The sequence below is a fragment of the Pleuronectes platessa genome, chromosome 10 (genome assembly GCF_947347685.1).
Source record: "Pleuronectes platessa chromosome 10, fPlePla1.1, whole genome shotgun sequence".
Lineage (NCBI taxonomy): Eukaryota > Metazoa > Chordata > Actinopteri > Pleuronectiformes > Pleuronectidae > Pleuronectes > Pleuronectes platessa.
In genome coordinates, this window is record NC_070635.1 from 10,383,568 (window position 1) to 10,399,218 (window position 15,651).

Below are 15,651 nucleotides of genomic sequence, written 5' to 3' on the forward strand. Positions count from 1 at the left end.
GTCTCGTCATTCTTTTACCTCGTTTAAAGACAGTTAATGTAGCTTAGCATGAAAAATGGAAGCCATCTGTTTGTGTATCTGTTAATTTATGCCATTTTCTACTGATAAGATCCCATCATGCAGTCGAGGTCCATTAGTCCATTTGTTTAGTCTGTTTAAATGTTGGTTTAAAACCTGTATTGTTTCAAGAATGGTTTTCAAGGGGTAATGTATAAATAAGGGGAAATAAAAACCACAAAAATGTGAACCTCTTATCGAACTGTTTCATGACAATAAATCTCTTTGTTTTGTTATTGGATCCACCGTTTTTGTTTTTTTGGCAGCGTGTTGACTACATTTCCCAGAAACCCCTGCGAAGGAAATACGTATATAGTCTGCGACAAACGCTACATCCGTATCAGGATACAACAACACTGCGCCACAGACCGACGAGGAAACTCGACCTAACGAGTCGTGTTTATTTTATTCTGAACATTTTCAAGCTTCTGCAAATCATCAGCAGTTCTGTGTGTTTGGTTGAAAAACCCTCGAGGTAAGTTTACGTCCTTTAACGAAACGTTTAATCGACGTTCAACAAACGTGTGCTAACGCTAGCTAGCTAACACGAGCCATTCGAACAACGATAGTGATTCTGTTTCTGGTAATGAAATGTCCTGTTTTAGTTTTTCTAGTTGTCTCTATTCCACGTGTTGAAATCGTTTGAGAGGCTGAAGGAGTCATGATATCCTGAGGTTATATATCCAGCCATTATCTCACAAGCTGTAAATAGCTTACTAGCCAGCTAGCTCTCCTTTTGGTGACCGAGTTTTGACATTACACGATGAGTTTTCTTGTTAGTTTAATATTTAATATAACACTAATGACGCACATCATTCTCGAATGGCAAGAGGTGTTTTAAAACCGACTGTTTTTAAATTATATTGTTTTTGGTGATTTCGTTTAAATCATAATGGATTAAAGTGGAGAAGATTCGTGAAGGTTTATTTTATTCATCAATCCAACCAAATCCTCAGATTGAAACCTTGTGTGGTGCCAAAGCTCGAGTTAAAAAAACAATGCTAGGAATGTCTGGGAATTTAAATGTGTATGTTCTCCTATTAAGTTAATATTGTAATGTTCATTCATCAGTATTTTTATTGTTGCCTTTTGCAAATTAGTCCTGTAACCAACCTAATACTAGGGGTTTTCATGGTTACAATTAAATTACATGTCAAAAAAAACCAGACACTCATTCTTTTTCAGAACATTTAAATATTCAAACTTTTGTGGTTTACTGACTTTGATTTAGATATTTAACTAAAGAACAGACACACTTTGTTTTTGTATTTCAGCCTAAAATCAGAATCTTAACTTTAAACTTTGTGCCAAAGACGAATGATAGAAGATGCGGTTTAATGCTTTCATGTCAATAATTATTCTTTTAGCAATGCATGCTGCCTTTACTGTTGTTGCTGAGTAATTAAATGCATACATTATACATACTCCCCAAGGTCCCACAGTCCCATTATCAAACCAGAATTCAAATTCATTAAACCTGGATTTTATTTTGATGTGCACATCAAAGTTTGTGCACACACCAAGTTGTGCACACTCATAAATAACAATCCCCTGAAATCTTTGTTTTTTCCCATCAAAATTCTCTGAGAAAAAAAAGTGGCCTGTCTCACAATGGTATCAGTAATGTAAACAGAACAATGACTTAATTTCACTTGGCTTAAACATTATGAAAAATGGTTCTTGCAGTCAGACAGAAAGACAGCTTGAGTTATATCACTGCGTTACGTCCAGACCTGCATGCTGTAGTCTTGGGTCCTTGTATTAGAAAATGTGTAGTGCTGTTCTACACTGCACTACCAGGGTCCAGACGGCAACATTAAAGACCTCTGGTGGTCCATGGTATTATTCAGTTTGGAAACTACTCTGAGTAAGTTTTAGCTTGATGAAGGAAGTCACCTCCTTGTCTCAAACTTTCTGCTGCTGACTACAGATGTCTCTGGCCGACGAGCTCCTGGCTGACCTGGAGGAGGCTGGAGATGAGGCTGAGGATGGACTTTACAAAGAGGAGGAAGAAGAGAGGGATAGTGATGGAGAGGCGACCCAGGAAAGGACCGAGGGAGGACTGGAAGACATCCCAGAGGAGATGGAGGTGGACTACAGTAAAGCAGAGAGTGTTGCGTCCATTGCCAAGCTCCGCAATAGCAAACAGGTGAGTTCTCTCATGTTATGGGCTTTACACTATTTATACACAATAATATGCCAGGTTTGGTCATGGCTTTTATAATCTGGTTGTTTGCTCAGTTTTCAGAGATCGTTGACAAAATTGACATATATATTGGAAAGCAACGCAACAATTCCGATGGTAAGTGTAAAGCATTTCTTGCTCACTAGTAGTTTGTTTTTCAGACATTGTATAACAATATTTTACATTGTAAATGTCAAGTTGTGTGAGCTTTTACAAATTCCTCACCGTCATTTTGACTGTTTGTTTTTGTGTTTCCTTCCAGTCGCAGGTCCACTTGAATCCGACCCAGAATACAAACTGATTGTAGCCGCCAATAACCTCACAGTAGAGATCGACAATGAGCTCAGTGAGTCGCCTGCTCCAGCTTGATAATACAATTTTAAAGAGAATTTAATTTAGTTCTGTATAAACCAATTCATCTTTTGTCTTTCTGCCTTGTTTTCAGATATCATTCACAAGTTTACAAGGGACAAATATTCCAAGAGGTTTCCGGAGCTCGAGTCTCTGGTTCCGGATTCTTTAGATTACATTCGCACAGTCAAGGTGAGATGAGTTTCCTACCTTTCTGTCAAACCGATCTCAGTACGAGATTACTATGCCAATAGTTTAGATATAGATTATGTGTCACAGTTGACTATTTGTGTCTTGTTCCTTTAATTATTGATGCATGTTTGGGAATAAAAGTCCCACAGGTGCTGGACCATTCTAAGAACCCTTTTCTAGATTTTCCTTTGCCCTTTTTGTTTTTTATTCTCAGAACAGGTTCAACCGGTTGTTATTGATCATCATGATGTGTTTTTTGTGCTTTTTTTTTAGGAGCTGGGGAACAATCTGGAGAAATGCAAAACCAATGAAACTTTGCAGCAGATCCTGACCAATGCCACTATTATGGTTGTCAGTGTCACAGCCTCAACCACACAGGGGTGAGTCTGATAATTCATTTGTTTCTACGTCCACACTCAGCTGCTATTCACATGCACATCATTATGAGGTTGTGTAACTGTGTTTATTCATACAAAAATGTGTTCTGAACGTTTATTTAGTTTTATATTTTCATGATTGTAGGTCACAGCTAACTGATGATGAGCTGAGGCAGCTGGAGGAGGCATGTGATATGGCCCTGGAGCTGAACCAGTCTAAACACAGGATATATGATTATGTCGAGTCCAGAATGTCCTTCATTGCCCCAAATCTCTCCATCATTGTCGGAGCGTCAACAGCTGCAAAGATCATGGGTAAGAGATGCAGAAATATGAACTCGCTGCAGGATTACACAGCAAGGTCACAGCTGTTGACGGTCTTTGTGATTAGTTATTTTTGTCATTACTCTCACTTTGATCTCATTTCCACACCCTCTTTCTTTCTCTTGCTTCTTATTCAGGCATTGGTGGCGGCCTTACTAATCTCTCAAAGATGCCGTCCTGTAATCTGATGCTGCTGGGAGCTCAGAGGAGAACCCTGTCTGGCTTCAGCAGCACGTCACTGCTTCCCCACACCGGCTTTATCTACCACTGTGATGTTGTACAGAGCCTACCACCAGTGAGTCAAAATGGATAAATATAAACAACATATTAATCCCCCCTGCATTGCAGTGTCATTCGTTATCTAACAACTTCTGCAATATTTATCTTCAGGACCTCAGGAGGAAGGCAGCTCGTCTGGTGTCTGCAAAGTGCACGCTGGCTTCCCGAGTGGACAGTTTCCACGAGAGCTCAGACGGCAAGGTGACTTCTCAGAAATGACGCATATGCTGCTTTCAGACATTCACTGAACTCTGCCGATTCTCCGCACTTTCTCCAGAGGAGATGTATGAGTGACCTCAAATGTTCAAGTGCAAATATCTCCCAATGAAAAATGTGTTGTAATACATGTAGAAATATACATGTGTGAAAGGCAAACGGCGGGTAATATCTGTCCCACAGGACTTTACCTGCAAGTCATGCCTTGAAAGTGGCTAAACACATTAATGCTGAAGCAGTGTGTAGATACTAATGAAAGGGCTACAAAATAAATCCATTAGACACACAGACTAACTGATATATTATATGGATTTATGTTCTTGATGTCATTTATACTATTGTGGGACCAGAAATGTCCTAAATCAACACAAAAAAACCACTGAACATGTCCAAGAAATTCTAAGTCTTTGACTCTTTAAATAGTTTTCTTAAGTTATTCATTTTTATTTTTTTTTTAAGCTTTTATATCTTTTTTTCTTCTCAGGTTGGCTATGATCTAAAAGAAGAGATCGAGAGAAAGTTTGATAAATGGCAGGAACCACCACCAGTGAAGCAGGTCAAACCGCTGCCGGCTCCACTGGATGGACAGAGGAAGAAGAGAGGAGGAAGGAGGTACGCAACCTGTCAGCGACCTAAAACACAGACCTGCCTTGTCACACAGACCATGGGGACAGCAGGGATATGCTTGTAGAACAAATTCCGGTTACAGAGATCGAACTGACTTTTATTTCCAGAACCAAATCAAAGGAAACATTGTGTAACAACTGAGAGCAGAACAAAGCGCATGATGCTGGAAGACGAAAGTCTTGCATAGCCTAGTTTAGAATACCACCGTCAACTTCAAGTGAGTAAAAATATATAATACCACCCCCGCTGCTCTTTTTCTCATCTCTGCAGGTATCGCAAGATGAAGGAGCGTCTCGGGCTGACTGAGATCAGGAAACACGCCAACAGGATGACCTTCGCAGAGGTCAGTGGATGTTTTCTCTGCTCCCTGTAGTTTTATTTCTGTATAATTTGAGTGACATAATACAACAGTATTTGTATTGTCTGTTGCATATTAGTCCTGTAACATATTATTCTCTGGGATTTTCATGACAAAATCCAAATCCTTTTGAAAGTAGATAAAATAATTGCATGTCAAATATACAGAAACATGCACTGATCCCTTCTCAGAACATTAAATATGAATTGATAATGAGACAAATGAACTGAGACAGTTTCAGCCAAATATCAGGATTTTACTTTAAAACTTTTTTGCCAAAGACGACTGAAGCAAGGTGCGGTTTAATGCTTTCACTGTCTCTGGTCCTTGTCATGACTCATGCTCCAGTTTACAGAATAAACTGTGGTTTTACCAGGAAAGAGGAAACGGTAGTGAGAGCTCTGATTTCCCTCCAATATAATAATACTTTCTGTCAGGATTTCATCATTTCTATGGTACACTATCACACCAGTGGTCCAGAGCTGAGCACTTGGTTATAAAGACACAGGACTGAATAAATCTACTGTAACTAGACATACAGTAAAAGTCAATGTGAAAATACTCATGTAATGCCTGTTGGCTTGCAATGACACTGTTTTTTTTTTTTTCTTGGAACCCTGTTTAATGGTTTCTGATGTGTTTTTGTAGATTGAAGATGATGCATATCAAGAGGATCTGGGCTTCAGTCTGGGTCAGCTGGGGAAGAGCGGCAGCGGGCGCGTCAGGCAGGCTCAGGTCAACGATGCCACCAAGGCCAGAATCTCCAAATCCCTCCAGGTAAACCCATTACTATGGATTTAAACTCCCAACAAAGGCATGTGCTATATTTGTCTTGATTTCTAATGCCTGTGCAATTTTTGTTTTAACAGAGGACATTGCAGAAGCAGAGCATGACCTATGGAGGAAAGTCGACAGTCAGAGATCGCTCGTCAGGAACCAGCTCCAGTGTAGCGTTCACTCCTCTACAGGTAAAAACTAAATCATTCTCTTTAATAGAATGTCTCCTGAGAAGATGCTGGTTTATGTTTAGCCAACACTGTTTTGTTGCCGTCGTTGTCCTCAGGGGCTGGAGATTGTGAACCCACAGGCTGCGGAGAAGAAGGTGGCTGAAGCCAACCAGAAATATTTCTCCAATATGGCAGAGTTCCTGAAAGTCAAGAAGGAATCAAAGATGTGAAAACTCTCTCTCACACACACAGTTATCCGGCATGTGGACAGTTGCACTCAACACCACAAAGTGTTAGTTCAGTTTATTTACAAATTTGTCTGACATTGTGCTTTGTCCTGTATTTTAGAAATTAAGTTTTGATTTTCCCATTTTAATAAAATGCGATAATTTGACAAAGCGTGAAGTTGTACTTTTTGTGTGGAGGAATAATTTCGGATCAAGTTTTATTAATTTTTTTCCCCCCATTAATCCAATGCTTTTAAAATGTATTTGCTACAAATAACTGCACACGCCAAATTTGAACCCATTAACTTGCAGTTGGTCGCTTTATAGAATACATTTCGTCAGGCTCTAAAAAATAAATCCACGCCTCCCTTAAAACCTGTGGTGACTATCAATTTACATGTTTTCTAAAGCTAAGTAAATAGATGAATCCATGTTCCCTGTAGGAATGACAGGACTTTACACCACACACTGACTTGTACTTTCTTAAAAGGATTTATTGAAATAGTACAATCCTGTTATGACCTCATTTTATGACATCTCCCATGCAGAGGTGTAATGAGAAATTGTAAATACGTCTTGAAATTCACATTTTTAGCAAGTTCTTCACTGACCTTCCCTTTCTGAAAACCTTAAAACCCCCAAAAATAGAATCTATAAAAGACAAATCTCTCAGATCTTTACTGTAGTTTCTTTTTTAACCCCACCCCTCCAAAAATCCTGGAAACAAATCAAATCATAAATGATCTTAAGTTTTCATGGTTGCTTCAATGGAGAAAAAAAATTCAGTTTAACACTATTCAAACTGCTCTAAAAAGTTTGATCTGTCCCACACACAGATCCAGGGCCAGGTAATCTCATTGTTCCTGCTCGACCCACGAGTTGCATCCACCAACAGAATTGTAGGATTTCTGTTTTTCTACATGTAAACAAGTTTGTCAGTGCACATTTACTGTTTGGGGGTTTCACTGAAAATATTAGGTGGTAAATTGAACACAGTGGATTTGAGGAACTAGAAATAGAATAATACCTTAACTAAAGGTGGGAAGCAAACTTATTTTAAGAGTACATTCAATATGCTCCGCGTGGCCTTTTTTTCACTGAGACTGATTAGAACTCCAACGTGCAAGATCCAAACATCAAGTAAATACATTTTTCATACCCTTAAATTACGATTTATTCTAACAATTTATTTGTTCCATAATAATGCATTTTCTATGACAGGTTAACTTAAAAACATTTTATTTATAAAGAGGGAGTCAGAGACCAGTTCAATTGCATAGCAATTTAATCCATGTCCAATAAGGACTCTTTCCCTGTCACAGGGAGAGGCCCTGTGGTCACTCTCAATCAGCGTTTTAATCGACCAAGACAATATCAATAAAACTATTGATAACTGCTCACTATCTCTAATAGTGACCATGTTCAACAGGCATCGTAGGGTCTTAAAAGAAGCCGTTCCTACACCCCATGACTAAATATCCACTGTATGTTCCCATTCTAAACCACCAAGTTACAGTAAATACAAGATGGGCAGTATGCTTAATCAAATCCAAGGTTTGTTTTGTGTCAAGTCAAAGGCTTCCAGGCTCATGTTGGGTAGGTGGTACAGAGAATCTCGTTGAAACAGAAAAAGAAAAGAAAACATGAGAAACATGCATGGGGTAGGCTTTCCTAATGCCACAAACTGAGTGTGCACACAGACAGGCACAAACGCAGACCTCTAATGAGAGCCCTCCCAGCTCGTGCAGCGCGACGCATCGGATCAGGCCCATGGGGCATTTTTGTCCGGAAGCAAAGCGCTACAGGAGGAGCAAGAGCTTCACGTTGAGATGCAGCCTATACAGACACCAGTCTCCGTTTCAGGAGAGGGTTTCTACTACACATCACAATCTCTATCCACAGTTTGGAGTTCAGTCTCGGAATGTCAACAGCAGCACGTTTTTGTCTCTGTCCTTTCATGTCCTTCAGTCTGTCACTGCAGGTCCCTGTCTTCCAGGTACCTATACTCGAAGGTGAACCCCTCCTTCTTCCTCTGGCCCCATTTTTCGTAGTCAAAGTAAATGTAAGTGCCCTGGAGGAAACAGCAGAGAGAACAGTCATTCAAATAATCCAGAACAGATTAGATTCAGGTTCTGTGGAAAGGAAGTGGGGTGACGCTTCACCTGTTCAAACTCATCTGTGATCGTCTTGGGCTCCTCGTGCCTCTGGAACCACATCATGTACTTGGTGTGAAACCTCCACGACTGCTTCTTCAGAGCCTTGGCTGACAGATACTGAGCCTTGGTGCCCTGAGAGGACGTCAGAAAAATCATTAAGAACAACAGACTCATGGAGAAAAGGCAGAAGGACCCGTAAAGCTTAACTGGGAGTAATTCTGGATTGGGTGTGTGGTTACCTCCAGGTAGTAGAAGATGAAAAAGAGGGTTTCTGTGGAGAGCCTCTGGTAGAACTCTATGGAGTCCGAGTGATGCGGTGGTATCTGATGATGGAAGGGCAAGGTCGGACACGGGTTCCTCATCAGGTATTGCCTTAAAGACAGAAGAACAATTAGTAACAAATCTACAATGCAATAAATCAAAGCTTCCTGTCGTTGTAAAGAAATCTGGTCATGCATTCCCTTTGTTGGTTGTGTTGAATAGTGACCAGATTATTTCCCCAGAACGTTATGTCATAGTAAAGTTAATGGATTAAAAATGTCATGCCTTCATTTTATCCAAATAATATAATTCGTGAAGGATTTGAGTTATGGCCAAAGTGTGTATTGAGAGGTCACGGTGACCTGAACGTTTGGGCAGCAAATTCTAAATCTCTTCATCCCAGCCAAATGGTAGAAAATTCCCTATAAGCATTCCAGCGATTGCGTGACAATGGGCCAGACGGATGAACATGAACACATATCCATCTCGGTTATGACGGTCACCTGCCCAGAGGCTTAAGAACACTGAGTGAAAGATACAGTTTGTGTTAACCAATTCATTCTTTAAGGGATAAAGCTTGACATGTTCTTATTCCTACAGCATATAATGCAAGGGGATGTAATCCGTATCCGTTTGTCCCTCTGTAATTATTTCCTTTTCCAGAGCAGAACACTTACTCAGATAGTGGAGTGATACCTTTTGATATTTTGGGTCTCATGAAATTTTTATTTCTTCAGTATTTCCATGGCAACCAGTTTCACTAAGGCAAATGGGGAGAAGGCTCTGATCTCAACTTTTCCAAAATAAGCGACAGACAGACACCACATCGTGATCTGTTTACAGAATATGGATTTGAAGGTATTAATTTATCACGGGCACTGAATTACAGGATTATTCAATACTAGGCACAAACATTATGTAAAGGCATATTTGAGGGACCATGAAATCCTGTGGGCCGCTCTCGGGTTGTAGGTTAAGAAGATCACCAACTGGTTTTCAGTAAGTATATGATTCTCCTCCTCTAAAATTGTGTTTAATATTACATATCTGATTTGTGTGTGTGCATTTGTTTAGTACCGTTTTCAACCACGGGTTTGTGTTACTAAGTATTTACAGCAACAGGATGCAGAGTGTGGTAGTGACTATAAATAAACTACAAAGCTGGTGTTCATAATTAAAACTGAAGTCAACAGTGAAGCTCACTAATGTGGAATAAGCCACAGCATACTTTGGCTACACTACAAATATTGGGTCACATGAATTCAAAAGTTGGTTTTGGTCTATTTGATGGTGATAAGAAAAATGATAATAAAATATATATAATTCAAATATGTGGTTAAAGATGTTTAGATTATTTAATTATTAATGTATTACATTCACAAGATGATTATAATGAAGAGGTTAAAGGCATATCACCGTGTCAGATTTCTGTGTATGTGTTTTAAGTCATAAAAACATGTAAGGTGCATCATGCAGACATGTCTTCACCTGATCCTCTCAGAGTCTGAGGGGTGTGGCATGTGTGTCCAGGCAGACTCCTGCATGGCCTGCTGGTACAGCTGGTCCTTGGGGAGAGGGGTGGGGCCGAGTGGACAGACTCCGAGTGACGGGGGGATGCTGACCTCCGACACGGACGGCTGAGGGGCAGCAGGCGTGCCAGGCGCCGCAGACGAACTGGAGAAGATGTCTACACAATGAAGAAAAACTATGTCAGTAACACAAACAGACACTGCAGAACAACCTCGTACTACTAATTTGACACAATTCCCTATGCTTGTAACACTTTCAGCATAATTTACCGCTATAGCTGTAACAAGTTGCTCTGGAGTAAATACTCCTTCTCAGTAACAGATAAGTGTACATGTGAGAGTACAGTCATAGTGTGGAAGAAACTACTTTCTGTTTACTGAAGTATCTTTCGGGTAAATCAGTGTAGAAATTATGCTGACCGTTCCCACCTCTGTCTGTCAGGTGCAGGTTAGGAATCTCTCCATCCAGGCCTGAACCCAGGGCTGCTCTCTCAGCCATCGCCTTCAGAGAACTGAGAGGCTCAGGAGTCTAAGGGGGAAACAAGATGGAGACATCATGAGATGAAGTAACACTAAGTTGAAAGAAACTTCCTCTGCAGGAAAACAAAGTAAGACAAACTACTATTTCAACTGCTACATGGATCTCAAACCGAAAAACAATAGTGACATCTTTGTACAACCATAGCTATTAATCCTTCTTAACAATGACCTGCACTGAGCAATGTGTTCAAAAACCAGAGTCAACAAATGTTATGTCACAGTAACATATACTTGCAGGATGCCCCTGTGTTTCGATTTATTTTACTTGGAGTTTGCAAAAGCCTAGTGTCAGGCAACATGTCCAAACTCTGCTGGCTCAGCTCACCTTGAGGCCCTCAGTGGCCTGTGTGTAGGAGTGGGGTCCATTAAGAAGACTCCCACCTCCCGGTGTGCTGTCTGAGAACGAGGGGGACGGAGAGCTGGGAGGCAGCGTGATGGAGCTGATTAAACTGGGACCATTGTCCATCCTGCACCAGGTACAGTGGGAAAAAGAATAAGATAACGTTAGATGCTGTCATTAAAGAACAATAAGTAGTACAGCAAGTTTCAGGACTGAGATGAAGTAGACAACAGATAACTCACGGCTGACTGGTTGAGGAACTGAGAGATGAGGGTTGGCTGCTTTGTGATTGGCTCGGTGTACTCAGAGCTGATTCTGTGGCGCTCTCTGCTACTGCAGCACTGTAACCTGATGGCAGGTGAGGGACGGTTAGAAAAGCATCCCTCATTATTTACTGAAACAGATGAGTAAATAGTCCCACACAGCCAAGAATAACAAGTTCACATACTTGTGCTTCCATTTTGCTTGAGTCCACTCGGTGGTCTTGCAGGAGCAGCATTCACCCCTACTCCTCCGACCACACCGACATTTCCCACATTTCCTCCCATCATGCCGACTAGACCAGAGGTAGAGCTGACAGTACTCTGCGGCACCTGCAAGGCACCTGGGGCCACACTTTGTCCAGGAACCAGACCCAGAATACTCCCACTCAGTGAGCTGTGAACCGGGCTGGTAACTAGTAATCCAAGCCCTGTCCCCGCCCCGTTGGTGGTGACTCCACTGGAGCCGGAGGTGGGGATGGAAGTGCTGCTCTCCACTGAAATGCTGGACTGAGTGATGCTGCTCAGACCCAAACCTCCTGATGCTGCTGCCTGAGCGTAAGGGGCAGGTGTGGAGCCCGAAAGGAGCCCTGCCATTGTGTTGAGAGGAGTGGGGTGGCCAACCAGGCCTAAACCAGGTATTTGGTTGGCACTGTTGGTCCCTGTTATGCCAACTTTGCTCAATCCAAATCCAAGACCAAGTCCCAAGCTGGATGCCGGACTGGGCCCTGGTGTGATCTGAGGCTGAGAGTTGGGGGTTGATGAACTGGATGTGCTACACGCAAGGAGAGAGGGAGAGGTGGATGGTGGGAGTAGAGGGTTGCTGGGCGGGCTGGGGGCGTTGTTTGAGGGGACAGAAGGTTTTGTCTGAGGTGGCTGCTGCTGCTGCTGCTGTAGTTGCAGCGGTTGGTTTGGTGGCTGAGGCTGTTGTTGCTGTTGTGCAGATTGATGCTGATGTTGCTGCACCGCACTGCTGAAGCTTCCTATTAGACTGCTGCTCATGGGCACCGGAGTAATGCCTCCGACAACACTCGCCATGGACACCAGGGAGGAGGAAGACGAAGACCCAGAGGTGGAGGAGGACGAGAAGGAAGAGAGCAATGATGGGGGGCCGTTTTTCACAGGCGACTGAAAGTGACAGAGCAACAATAGAGGCATTTTAGACAAATCAAACAAAGTGCATGAAGAGCAAATTTGACTGTAAACTATTGAGGTCCATATATTCAAGAGATGGTACAAACTACATCACAAGTCTCCAACCATGGTCCCACAGAGGAGAGTCCGAAACCAATCAGGACCATGGATGGAGAGTGCTGCACTAAACAGTTGATCTACTGACACACAACAGATGAGAACCTCTCACCTCACTAACTTCACTGTCTGTCGACCGTCCTCTTTTCTTATCGTCCTCTGAGTTCTCCTAGGGAGGAGATAGCTTGATATGATATTGCACTTTTGAAACCAGCCAGTTGACAACACAATGGGGCTTGTAGAAATGTTAAATTAATGCAAACTCCACAGAAAAAATGTGTAAACACTGAAACAGTGTACTTTGTCTACCCATGATACCGTTAACATTCTCACCCAAAGTTATTAATTATTAAAAAAAGACAAGTACTTACAGCAGTGCATGTGGCTGGGGATGGAGGGATGGGTGAAGAAGAGGTGGTGGAAGTGGGAGTGCTGTTGGAATGGAGATACATCTCATCTTCCAAGTTGCCCTGACCTGACGGAGAAGTTGCAACTAATGCTGCAGTTCCAAGTAAAAGATGAAACGGAGACAAACGTCAAATGTTGTCATTCCAGCAAACACCCCCTCAACTCATCCCCACCTAAATTCAGCTCTGTAAATGGATAACATCCTCATCCCTCCACTCAGCAGAGCTCTACTCACGTATGTCGTCCAGGTCTAAGTCATCATAGAGGAACTCATTCTCCTCAAAGTCTGGGTCTTGGGACGAATCGATGTAGTAGTCAACATCATCCTTGATCTTCTGGATTGAATCCACCGGCACAGAGTCATTGTCCAGCATTCGTAAAATGGTCTCCAACATGCGAATGTGGAATCTATGTCTCTCAATCTGCCGCTTGAGCTCCTCAACACGTTCTTGCTTCTAGACAACAGAAAGCAGACATGTAAAATTTCTTCGTAATTTATACTACGTTATAATACACACAAATGATTTCTTGGGTTCTACTTACGTCATTACCCCCCTTTTTCTTTTTCGTCACAACTAACAGAGATTCCACCTCACTTTCAAACTGATCCACCTGCATGTTTAGAGTGTCTATCGTATTCTGCAGATGAGGAAGGGGTCAGAAAAAATAATGTTAATGGTTTTAATCACAATAATCAAACACATTCTTAATATAACTGCTGTATTCAAAATAAATGTTTATAGGCGCTTCAGAGTTTATTTTACCTATGACTTCACATATTGTGTTCACTTTTATTGTGATAAAATTTCAGGCAACCATATCTAAAACAGGTGGAGAAAGTTGTTGTATTACTGTTAGCCACGTTCCCGTTTCCTCCTTTTCCCTCTGAGCTGGATCCACTTTCTGAGCGAGCCCCAAGCCTTCTTTAGAGTAAGCTTTTGTTTTTGTTTCACGTTCCACCACCTTGAACCGCTCCATTTGCTAAGACAAGTAAAAATCACACAGGGGTTGTTTAGTTACATGTTTTCATGTGAGAAAATTTGCACAACCACAAGAAAATAGCTGAATAAAGAGCCATACCGTCTCTATAAGTTTGCGGTTCTCAACTAGCTGCCTTTTGTCTTTGATTTCGTTTGAGGCCACCCATGTTTTTATCTGATCCCTCAATCGCTGTGAAGAGCACAAGCCAGAGAAAATATTAAAGCCCATTTCCTATTTCACTGTTGATGAAGAGTGCAGATGTACGAAATGTGTGTTATTCTATCTTGTCTTACCTGTAGTTTTTTAATCTCTTTCTTGAGGTCAGCCTCATATTTTTCCTTCTGGTTTGCATTGGCTGCATTATGGAGCTAAAATATTAAATAAACCAGATATTATAAGTTACCTTGACATCGACCTCTGAAACAGAAAAGCAAATCGATGCACGGGTGGTTGGACGTGTTACCTTTTGCCAGATATCTTCAAACTGTTCTACACCTTCCGCTACTTTTTTCAAACATCTGTCGATCTCACCTGTGGAGGTAAAAGATGTGTTAGAACAGTGCTGTGAATAAATCTGACACCAGAAGTCCATCACAACACACAGTAGATGAACACTCAGGTAGACGAAGTCAATCAGAGTCTGTGTGCACGATGCCAGTGGGATGGATCGTGTGCCACAGTACTGATGACAGTTCCTCCAGCAGTCTTACCTTGAAGTTTTCTCTTGTCAGCCATGGCTCTGACTACGACAATGTCCACATTCCGTCTGTCACCAAGTGTGCTGTGCGAAGAAAACAACACGTGCGTTTAAAAAACACATAGTTTAAACAACACAAAGATCTCTCCAGCAGATCCATCAGTTGAGCACAGCAGCGTCCAGAGAGTGGAGCTGACGTTAACTGCAGCTAGCTGCCCGGTTAACATCAGCTATATGGATAAGGTCCGGAATTCGAACACTGCTTGACTGTTTATCTAACATTAAATGCCCGTGGACGCAGCTGATGTTGCTAATGATGCCGATGTGACTGGCACGGTTGTCAGCTAAAATTAGCCACCTAGCCAGCAAACGTTCCTGGGCTAACGTTAATACTAGCCAGTTGCTTAGCTCGTCCACCTCGCTCGGTTCCTATCTAGCCCGTTTAAAAACAACCCGCCACGGAGCATGCTTATGGTTGGATTTCACACTCATGCATCATCACAGTGGGATGCAGTACAGCGTTTATATGGTGGGTTTGCATTGTGAAAAACACAGCATATCAGATACCGTTCAAATTCGTTAACCTGCTGGCTAATGTGGCTAACAGTCTGGCTGGCTAATGTATAAAAATGCTAGCTAGCGGCTAAGCTAGCCAAATTTAGGAAAAAGGGAAACTGGGTCAACCCGAGCATCTATATTTCATACTTGTTTACGACATTTACCTAGGGTATGGACTTGGACCTTTGTCTTTTTTCAAATACGGCCAAAAAACTATTTCCAGAAAATCTTCTTTACTTCCAAATTGTGTTTTCTTTTCGACAAGCTGGTTCACTGTAATGTAGCTGAAGATGGACGGTAGCTAAAATCCCACCTCCGCGTTTAGAGCCCGCCCTAAATCCAGCATGCGAGATCTGATTGGCCGAAGGTCCCGTCTGTCACCGGGACGCATCCGCTGGAATCACACACTGTAACCGGGGACCGGGGATTGGCTGGACGCTGCGATGGATTTCGATCAACAATAAATGTATAAATGAATGAATGAATACATGAATAGATAAATAAGTAAGGTACATGTAATTTATCTCTAT

The 15,651-nt window shown here is 41.8% G+C and overlaps 2 protein-coding genes across 4 annotated transcripts; one reads left to right on the top strand and one right to left on the bottom strand.

The window, feature by feature from the left end:
* Window positions 1-363: 363 nt before the first annotated feature.
* Window positions 364-6,312, top strand: prpf31 (PRP31 pre-mRNA processing factor 31 homolog (yeast)). The gene is made up of 14 exons (XM_053432112.1): window positions 364-532; window positions 1,988-2,206; window positions 2,299-2,359; window positions 2,505-2,588; window positions 2,688-2,785; window positions 3,059-3,165; window positions 3,308-3,477; window positions 3,624-3,781; window positions 3,877-3,966; window positions 4,466-4,593; window positions 4,879-4,951; window positions 5,615-5,743; window positions 5,836-5,934; window positions 6,030-6,312. Exons 2-14 carry the CDS (start codon window positions 1,988-1,990, stop codon window positions 6,141-6,143), a joined length of 1,530 nt encoding a protein of 509 aa, XP_053288087.1. The 5' UTR covers window positions 364-532; the 3' UTR covers window positions 6,144-6,312.
* A 1,095-nt stretch (window positions 6,313-7,407) lies between these two features.
* Window positions 7,408-15,441, bottom strand: cnot3a (CCR4-NOT transcription complex, subunit 3a). 3 transcript variants are annotated; one of them, XM_053432084.1, is made up of 18 exons: window positions 15,286-15,441; window positions 14,577-14,647; window positions 14,330-14,397; window positions 14,160-14,234; window positions 13,966-14,055; window positions 13,738-13,866; window positions 13,429-13,524; window positions 13,121-13,337; window positions 12,849-12,976; window positions 12,590-12,646; window positions 11,415-12,354; window positions 11,209-11,314; window positions 10,952-11,093; window positions 10,507-10,615; window positions 10,046-10,244; window positions 8,536-8,668; window positions 8,303-8,428; window positions 7,408-8,211 (listed from the first exon to the last, which is right to left on the bottom strand). In XM_053432084.1, the coding sequence occupies exons 2-18, from the start codon at window positions 14,599-14,601 to the stop codon at window positions 8,113-8,115; spliced, it is 2,739 nt and encodes a 912-aa protein (XP_053288059.1). In that variant the 5' UTR covers window positions 14,602-14,647; window positions 15,286-15,441; the 3' UTR covers window positions 7,408-8,112. The 3 variants fall into 3 exon arrangements, with proteins under 3 accessions (XP_053288059.1, XP_053288060.1, XP_053288058.1); XM_053432085.1 differs by having other exon boundaries at window positions 10,516-10,615; window positions 13,121-13,340; XM_053432083.1 differs by having other exon boundaries at window positions 13,121-13,340.
* Window positions 15,442-15,651: the final 210 nt, after the last annotated feature.